This window comes from Ursus arctos, unplaced genomic scaffold, assembly GCF_023065955.2.
Source record: "Ursus arctos isolate Adak ecotype North America unplaced genomic scaffold, UrsArc2.0 scaffold_36, whole genome shotgun sequence".
Taxonomy (NCBI): domain Eukaryota; kingdom Metazoa; phylum Chordata; class Mammalia; order Carnivora; family Ursidae; genus Ursus; species Ursus arctos.
Window position 1 is genome coordinate 18043862 of NW_026623050.1, and position 9384 is coordinate 18053245.

At 52.7% G+C, this 9384-nt stretch overlaps 1 protein-coding gene across 1 annotated transcript in view; it reads right to left on the reverse strand.

The window, feature by feature from the left end:
• The window catches only part of ONECUT1 (one cut homeobox 1), a 40574-nt gene extending 39024 nt beyond the window's left edge, over nt 1–1550 (reverse strand). Inside the window, exon 1 of the mRNA XM_026518513.4 lies at nt 4–1550. Within this exon, the coding sequence (XP_026374298.1) occupies nt 4–1108 (1105 nt within the window). The 5' untranslated portion in view covers nt 1109–1550. The remainder of the gene's footprint in view (nt 1–3) is intronic.
• Nucleotides 1551–9384: the final 7834 nt, after the last annotated feature.

Sequence of the window (9384 nt, forward strand, 5' to 3'; positions counted from 1 at the left end):
CACCTGCTAAGCGGAGCGCAGACATCCGCTGGAACTCCGGCTCCTGCAGCCACTTCCACATCCTCCGGAAGGTCTCCCGGCCGGACTTGAGTTTGCTCCAGGGTTTGGGGTTGCGCAGCAGGTCCGAGAGGGTCCCTTGGGAGCGGCAGAGCACCCTCTGCGCGAAGATGGCCTGTGGGATGCTGTAGCGCTTGAGCTCGGTGGTGATACGCTGCGCCACCTCTTTGGTATTGATCTCTTCCATCTGCCCTGAATTACTTCCATTGCTGACCTGTGCACCAGTCACCGAAGGGTTGGGCTCCCGGGCCGTGCCCAGGAGCTGCCCGTGGCCCTGCGCGTTCAGGTGGGCGTGGGGGTGGTGCGGAGGAAGGCCGTTGATGGGCACCATGCCGGCCGAGGTGGGCGTGAGGTGCTGCTCCCCGTGACGGCCGAGCATGGCCGGGTGGTGGGCTTCAAAGCCGTTCGGGGTGAGCATCTTGTCAGTGGGCATGGCGGCGCCCGGGTGGGCATAGTGAGGGAGCCCTTGCTGGGAGTTGTGGATGCCACCGAGACCGGAGGTGGAGAGGGGCGAGAGGCTCTGGCCCATGCCGGCCACGTCCTTGTGGTAGGGGGTATAGAGGTTATTCATAGAGGCCAGCCCGCGCTCGTCCCGCATGAGCGTGAAGCTACCGCTCACATTGCCCGCCAGGCGCTGGTGGTGGTGCGGGTGGTGGTGGTGATGGTGGTGGTGGTGATGGTGAGGGAACTTGTCCGAGACGGTAGAGATGGGCGGCAGCGGCTGCAGAGGGGTTAAGGTGGTGTAGGTGGTGGGCATGCTCATACCTGGGGGAGTCTCGCAGGCCATGGTCATGGTGGGGTGCAGGGGGCCGGCCAGGCTGTGCTCGGGGGCCCGGTGGTGGTGGTGGTAATCGCCGCCGCCGCCACCGCCGTCCAGCAAGGACGCCATGCCCATGGAACGCGGGTGCGCGGGGGGCAGGTGGCTGCCACGGTGCGCCACGGAGCTTCGCGCGTGGGGACTGCCGCCCAGGAGGTCGGCAGGAGCGGGCACCGGCTCATGGCTCACCCCGTGCAGCTCGCCGATCGCCTCCATGGTCAGCTGCGCGTTCATCGTGATCCGGGCGAGCGGGCGGCGGACACAACATCGATGAGGCCGGGCAGAGGCGGCGAAGGGCGCACGCAGTCCGGTCTTCACATCGGCTGCCGGCGACTGTTGCCTTCCTTCCTTCCTTCCTCTCACTGTGGGGCTCTGTCTCCCTCTCTGTGTGTCTCGCCTTCCCTCTTGCCCCCACCTTCCCCTCTGCGTCCTCGGCTTTTTTTTAAATATTAATTTCCAAAAAGGATCCGTGCCGTTGGGCGAGCGCGGCGCCCCCAGCCCGCCCGCCCCTGGTCCCCTCTCGCCCCTCTCCTTCTTAGAATTCTGAGGCCCCCGGCTCCCCTGACGCAGTCCGCGCCTCTTCCGCGGCTGCTGCTTGCCCGCGCCGCTGGCCAGCTCCAGCCATGGCTCGGTTACTGTTGCAGACTCTGTGGCCGCGGTTCCGCCGCCGCCGCCGCCGCTGCCGCCGCCGCCGCCGCCGCCGCGGCCCGCCCTCACGCCCGCCGGGCTCAGCGCGCAAGCGCGCGGCTCGGCCCCGCCCCCTCAGCCCCCGCACTCGCGGCCCGTGACGTCCCCGTACAAATGATGAAGGGGGGCCCCGCGCCTTAACAGCGGCGCCGGGTGGCCCTGGAGCGGCGCGCACGTGCGAAGGCCTGGCGTGGAGTGCGACCTAGGGCAGCGAACGCAACCCCAGGAGACTTGCGCCCTTCTCGGCTCTCAGGCTGAGGTGGGCTCTCACCCAGAAGCACTTGCCGGGCTCCCATCCCGGGTGGTGCGCCAAGACTGGAAAGTCCTCACCCTTCTCTCCAGTTGCTGCCTCTTGGTGTAGGTTGCCCGGGGAGCTTCGGCCTGTGCAGTTACTCCTTCCACCCTGTCCTACCAAGCTTTATTTCCCAGAGGGCTTCTGGGAGCCCACGCTCTCCCCATCCTCAGGCGCTTGGCAGTTTTGGAGGGAGGAGAAGCAAATATCTTAAATGCTTTGGTCAGCTTGATGACTGTTGACCCTCTGCCCACCCTTTTCCACGGGCCGGAGAGGGGAACGCTTTTCATGCCAAGAATTTTGGTCCCGGCCATATCTCGTTGTCCCCTGCCGCTTGGGTCCTTCTTCATCTCAGCTGATAATAAGGCGGCGTGCTGCTCCGCGAATGACTCGTGTGTGTGTGTGTGTGTGTGTGTGTGTGTGTGTGTGTGTGTGTGTTGGGGGTGGGGAGTACCCTAGTGGGTTCCCACGTTAACTTCTGGGTGCTGGTGGGGCTGCTGAGGCTTGGGCTGTTCCTGCGGTTCCACTATGGCCCTCCTGGTAAAGCACCCAGAGTCCGCTGCTTGCGGGAAGGACTGACGCCCGCAGAGTGGACCACGCACGCCGGTCTCTCCTTGGCCCGTAGGGACGCCCTCTTCCTGGCGTCACCGAGAGAAGCCTCCAGATTTGAAAATCAATTCAGCTTCGGGCATAATTGTCCGCTTCCCACAATCACGCTCCAATCTGGAATCGAACCCTGTCCTTGGGCTTGGTGGGGACGCGTGGGGAGGCCCCCAGTGTGGGACGTACACCCGGCTACCACATGTCGAGGCTTTCTTTCGTTTACAAAAGAAAGAAAAAAAAATCCGTAACAAAAGGCAGAGCCGTGTCTGCTTAGGTGCTTTCATCCCTCAGAGAAAGGACAGATGTGCCCATTGTCCAGCCCTTGGCAGTTACGACCGGGTCAGCGCCGAGCCTCAGCCCCGGGCTAGCAGTGGTCACAATGGGGGACAGCCTCTCAGAGCCTGGGTATTTGGACCTGGATATGGAACAAAGTGTGTGTGGCCTTTGCTGGGCCAAACTTAGACTGTATGTTCCTTTCCTGGGACACTCACTGAATCAGAGCCCACTAACAGTGTCTCTGCTGAAAATGTTCTTAGACCCTAGGAGAGGCCAGGGCTGGGATGGTGGGAGTAGTGGTGGCTGAGTCACCTAGGCAAACACTTGGGCCAACCAATCCTTGGGGGAAACTTCCCACCAGCTAAGGCATGAGCAGGGGCATCTGTTTATCCAGTTCCCCGGCACAACCAGGGCAACATCATGATCCAAGTAGGTCAAGGCCAGTGGGTACAGTCCAACCTGACTTCCTTGAAAGTGGCCATGTCCTGGGATTGGTTAATCTGGCTGGCTTTATCACCAGAGGCACGCCTATCTTGTCCAAATAATGCCCATGGAGGCCCAGGAAATGGGAATCCATCTCAGTAGACTTAGTGTCTACCAGCACAGTGAACATTTTGGAATTTAAGGCCCCAGACAAGAAAAATTGGGGGGGGGGCACACTGACATAAAGGAGCTCAGAGAACAAAATTACTCTATTTAAACTTATATCTACATCTAACTATTCATACACATAGACACAAAAACAAAGAACATATTTTCTGCCTAGTGGATCACAATATATTCGTGGGAAGCTGCATCCTTGGTTCCTTAATGTTTCTGTTCTCTTTTCTTACAATACAGAGCACGTAGCTCTCATATAAGACTGAACAGTGGGTTTCAGTAGCAGGCTACCTTTGAGCTAAACTTTTATGTCTCTCCCTCCACCCCATTTTAATCACCTCCGAAAGGATTGATTTGCCCTTATGACAACTCTCTTCCCAAAAGACAGTTTGTTAAAAGAAAGAAGTAAATACCACTAAGTGCACAAATTGTTCATGGTTTTCTCTTTGCGTAAGTTATTAGGGACTTGATCCTGGAAAACCTCCTTCTTGTATGGTTCCCGCCTGGGCCCCTGGAGCCTACCTGAAGAGGGCTGAGATCAGGTGAGCTCAATACTGCCCCACCTACCCCAGCTCCCATGAAAAGGGGGTCTGGTTCGGTGTTGGTCCCTAAAGGAGAAGCCAAAGGAAAGATCTTTGTTGAGTTAATGTGTGTGCAGGACTTGCTTTGGTTTGCAAATCTCCTTAATCTTTCTTGGCTTTTCATGCCTTTCATTACCATTGTTTACCTGTAGTTGACTGAATTGCAGTGATTTTTAAAGAAACATTGTATTCTTATTTGACCTTTTGGAAAAATTTCCTATCACTGAGGATGTGTGATGAGTGGGAAGGATGCTCTTAGGCCTAGTTAAAGGTGAATGTACATGTGTGTGCATGTGTGGGAGGGACACTAGATGGACTGCCAACTGCTGGAGGGCTGGGATTGCTTTTCATCATTTTCTTCCTCTCTACCTTTCCCCCTTTCAGTGCCAGCACAATGCCTGGTATCCAGCAGGTACATTATGGGGAATGAAAGAATTAGAGCCCAAGGAGGGGTCCCTTAAAACTACTTGGTTGGTCATTGTATGCAATTACAGGATGCTGTTCAATTTTTTTATAACAGCCAAGACATTTGAGGGGAGGGCTTGCTGTCAGCTGGTTAGATTTTGAGTAGCTGCAGGAAAATTAAAGAAAGAAAAATAGGGTCAATCACCACCACAAAATTACATTCGCGTACACATTTAAGAAAAAAGGAAATAAGACTATGGACTGGATGCTTGTTACTGGCAATATTTTCAGTGTGGAAACAAGGATTTTAGACTGCTTATTTTGTAAATGTCAGGTCGTGGTGCCTGGGCAGGTACAGTCCTTCCTGTATTGAGCAGACAGAGCTTGCCAGGCAGCTGTACCATACTTAGAAAAGAGACTGAGAATAAGGTCATTTTTCCAAACTCTGGTCACAGAAGTTTCTCTCAGAATCTTCCATCAGTTTCAGAGTTCCTGCCTTAGTTCTTTTTGTGAGTAATAGAGATGTAACATATGGCTCAGTCCCAGTTTTCATGACCATTCCAAAGAAATGTTTCTAGCCCCCATGAGCCATCAAGTGTTTACTTCCCATTTGTTGACCCCATAAACAGCAAACCTTGTGTCAGGGAAGATTCCCCCATCCAGGGCTCCTGGGAGCGGCTGACTCCTTGGCCAGAGTCTCAGAATGGAACTCACCAGAATTTCTGATGCTTGTAGCAAGTCTAGAATTAAACTCCTGGTGAGGAACCATTTCTTTGGTGTCTGGCAATGGTAGGGAACTTGATAACTTCTGGGTGCTTCCTGCCAGCGTCTCCTGTCCTTCGTCACACCTCTGCAGAAATTTTATTCAGAAAATTGCTGTTAGCTTAGAACAGAACACCAAAAAATTCAAAGTGACCTGGTGATTTACTATTGAAAATAATTTTTTTAAAAAAATTAGTCAATGGCTTCTCCTTACTCTCTGGGGGCCGAAATGGTAACCAATTATTCTAGCCCTTTTTTGGTAATCTTTGATCTTCTATTTAGCATATAGTTTTTATTCATCTGTTAGGTTCACTTTTTCCCCTTTTTAAGGAAAAAAAGGAAACCTAACAACCTTAATTGCGGTTTTTGTCCGTGACATAAGTATGTATGTGTATGAAAATATATATAACTCTGTACTTTTGCACTCTCTTTGTTTCATTTCTTACCCACCCCCTCTAAATCCCAAAGAGAAGATACACTGGTGAAGGGCTCATGCCAACCGCTCCTGACTCTGGGTTCTAGAAGATTCGAAGATTGCGTTCTAAGGGATGCGAGAGGCAGCGGTCTCACGACGTCAGACCCCTCCTAGAGCATCTCTGATTACTTCCTCTCCTGGGCCATTTTATAAACTAGAGGCGGCTTCTCTTAGGCTTAAATCCATTCCACGTTGGCGAGGGCTTTTAAAGGCCTCAGGCCGTGAGCGCTGAAGGGAGATAGTGTGTCCTGAGGCCGGGGGCGGGGGCGGGGGCTGCGGGAAGGGTCCAAAGCTTCAGGGTGATGCTCTGGCCAGAGGACCCGGAGCTGAACGCAGTCGTCTCTGTTCTAGGAGAGTTGGCCTTCTCTCACCAACCCTTCAGTGGATTTTCTTTCTTGGTCTTATCTCTATACGGTTGAAGTATATTACAAAGAAGAACTATAACGGCTGCAGGGGGCGACGAATTTTTTCAGTTTTGGGGCGATGGTTAAGGCTCCCCTTCCGGTGTCACGCATCTGGGGCTCCGTTGTGGATTAGCCACGCTGGGAGGCGGGGGGAAGGTACCAGGTCTGGGGGCTAGGAAGGACAGGGGCAAGGGAGAAGGGTCCCTTATGGTGCAAGTCAAAGCGACCCGAAGTGAGTAGAACTCGGAGCAAAGGGGGCAGGCGGAGGGCAAAGTCGACTCACGACGGTCTCCGGGTGCACCATCCTCCAGCCCTGAAGAACAGAAGGGCGGAAGTCGCGGGTCTCCGCCCAGCGGCGAACCTGAGGCTGGAGAGGCTTGGACCAGCCACCCCCTACCCCATGTAGATTGCGGGTTCTGCGGTCGGGCGCACAGCCCACTTGGCGGGCTTCTCCGCAGCCTCGCAGGATAACGTCCACCCGGGCCCGAGAACAGCTGCACTTGGGAAGGAAAACTCTTTAAACAAATCATTTTGGTGTCTAATCAATTAGTGTTTGCGCAGTCAAGTACCATAGATTTAACAGAATAATCGTTACTGCCCTTGTCTTTATTTGACCCGCAGACACCTAGAAGATTTAAAAATGAAACGCCGGTGTTCCAGGCTCCCCACCCCTTGCCTGCGCTTCTCTCCACGGTCTGCTGGGCCCCCGTCGGGTCCTTTGTTTTCTCCAGGCCGAGTCTCCTCCTTTCCTCCCTTCCTTCGTCCTTTCCCCCTCATACTTCCACACTCTTCTTTCTTTTCTTGCCCATCTGGCCCTTTCCGCCTTGCTGGTCTTGGCTTCGTGATCCCATCACTCCCGTGACTGGCACGGGAACCCATCCTCAAGGTATGCGACCCCTTGTGCTCTGGGCTAGCGCGCCTGCCTTTGGCCCGCGTGCCATCCGGGCGCAGAATTATGAAGTCTCAGGCGCCCAGAAATCTTTTCCTCGAGACTTTGCCCTTTAACCCTGAAGCTCACTTTCTCGTCTCCCCTTGAACCATCCAAGGCCCTAGGGGTCCTATGCGTGCCTGTTAGCTTCACTGGAGTTCGGCAAAGACCTTCCCCTGCCGGGCAGGGCGTGCGTGCCTCTTGGGGTCTAGCCACATAAATGTGGTGACCCAGGGCCCAGGAGGGGCATGAGAAGAAAAGCTGAGAATGCAGCAGCTTTGGCCCCCAACCTACAAAAGCGGGGCGAGGAGGCAGGGCTTGCGAGGGGTGGCGTCCCTAGGGGTGTATGTGTGTGTGTGTGTGCGTGTGTGTGTGTGTGTGTGTGTGTGTGTGAGAGAGAGAGAGAGAGATGTCATCTCTCCGTGGTGTGCTTCTCTGAGCCAGGTGGACACCCAAGGTCCAGGGGTCCGGCTTGGGAAGGTTTGCAAATGCTTGTCAACAGCTGCTCCTGTGTCTCCCTCTCCAACTCCTGTGTCTTTTTTCAGGCCTAACCTGTGTGTGTGTGTGTGTGTGTGTGTGTGTGTGTGTGTGTGTGTGTGTGTATTTGTGTAGGCATGAAGGCTGTGCGGCCGCACCCGACCTCAGGCTACCAACACTGGAATGTGGGAGTCCCTAGTCCTGGGTCAAGATTGGAGAGTGTTGTATAGAAGGTTACCAGGCCAAGACACCTGGAGGCAGGGCTAGGAGGCTGTTCCAAAGATAGAAGGGGGAGGTGAGGAATTTTGGGAGACCCAGGTGGCCAAGAACACCGCCACCTCTCATTTTCTCTAATCATCATTTAGCCCAGCAGAGAAGTCAACCCTGACACACCTGCGTAGCGGGTTGGTTAAATATAAGGCTGTAATTCTAAAAGGGGGAGAAGAGTGAGCTGGAGGTAAAGCCGCTTCCTTCTCCCCACACTGCCAGGCCCTAGGGGCTCTGGCTGCCCCGACGTAAGCCTCAGTGGTCTTGAGGTCCCTGCGACTGCTTCTCAAGTCTCTGGCACTCACCTGAGAAATTTTGCTCTCAACAATAGATGATTATAATGTACTTGACTAATGCCTGTATTTTCCTGTTTAACATACATTAATCCAAGTAACAAAAAAAATCAATATTGCTAACAATATTGCAAACAAATCCTAGTCTCTCTCACACAAAAACTGCATCCGATTTTCAGTCATTTCTACCCACTTGTATTTTGTTTCTCCTCACCTACTGTAGTTCCTGGCTAACCTGGAATGCAGTCCTGGATTTCAGTAGCCTTTCTCTAGGAATCCTGATTTAATAATAATAATAATAATAATAATAATAATATTGTTGTTGTTGTTGTTGTTGTTGTTGTTGTTATTATCATTTTACCTTGGGGGAGAACCAGGAACCCTCCAAATCCCAGCCTCCTTCCTTCCATAGGCTCTTTGAGGACTCTGAGTTTACCTCAAACTCTTTCCCTACCGGCACCAGCAAATGCCCAAAGTCGCTACTCAATACTTTGGATTTTGTTGTTCACCTTCCCTAACAAAACCCCCTATATGGCAGCCCCCAACTCCTCAGACAACTGGAGTCTATACATGACTTTCCAGGCCAATCTGCCCCCACCCTTGACACCCGAAGTTAATCGCAACCTGCGGTTTTGTTGGGAGATTTTCATGATTCTTATTATGATTATTTAAAAAAATTGGTGTTTTCCACCTGGAAGGAACAAACCGGAGGGGCTAGCTAATGAAGGAACTTAGGTTTGCAAAACACTGTAAATAATTTAGTATTGTATTTCAAGGAAAAAAAATAGCTTTCTTAAATCATCCCTGCAATATAAATTGCAGACTTACAGTATGGTCCTGGTAAGTCTAAATTTTTAAAGGAGCAATATTCAAAGAGACATAGATGTCTGTATTAATTATTTATTCGCCAGTGCCTTCCTTCGTTTCTAACTTATTATTAATTAGGCGCCTCTAGTCTTTCGCAGAGCGCTCCGCCGAGCCGGTTGCAGCTTTAAATATGAATTAAAAGCAAATCCAAGCTACTGTAATGCGAAAATTATTCCGTGTCTTGCATGGCAGAGATGAATAGCTGCGTGGATCAATACCGTGAAACTCGGCTCCGAACGACAGGGTTATTGATAGCGTATATTAATGATGTTAATGATGGAAAAAGGAAAACAACGGCCCACACGACTTAGAAACTTTTTAGCCGCTGAAACCCCGCAATAAAAATGGGAAGGGGGCAGGAATCGGGCTTAAGTGTAATAAGAAAATTATTTATGAAACCGGATAAATGACTTCAGAGTCTTGATGCATTTGAACCTAACGCTCTGGCTCCTGGCGGCCCCGGCTCCAGCTGGGGAGACCGCGAAAACCCCAAGCCCAAGCCGCGGGGAGCTGAGGGTGGGGGGCGCTCCGCTGGCCTCTGTAGCCTCCGGTTTGCCGCCCATCTTCCCCCATCCCCGCCGGGAGAGCCCTCG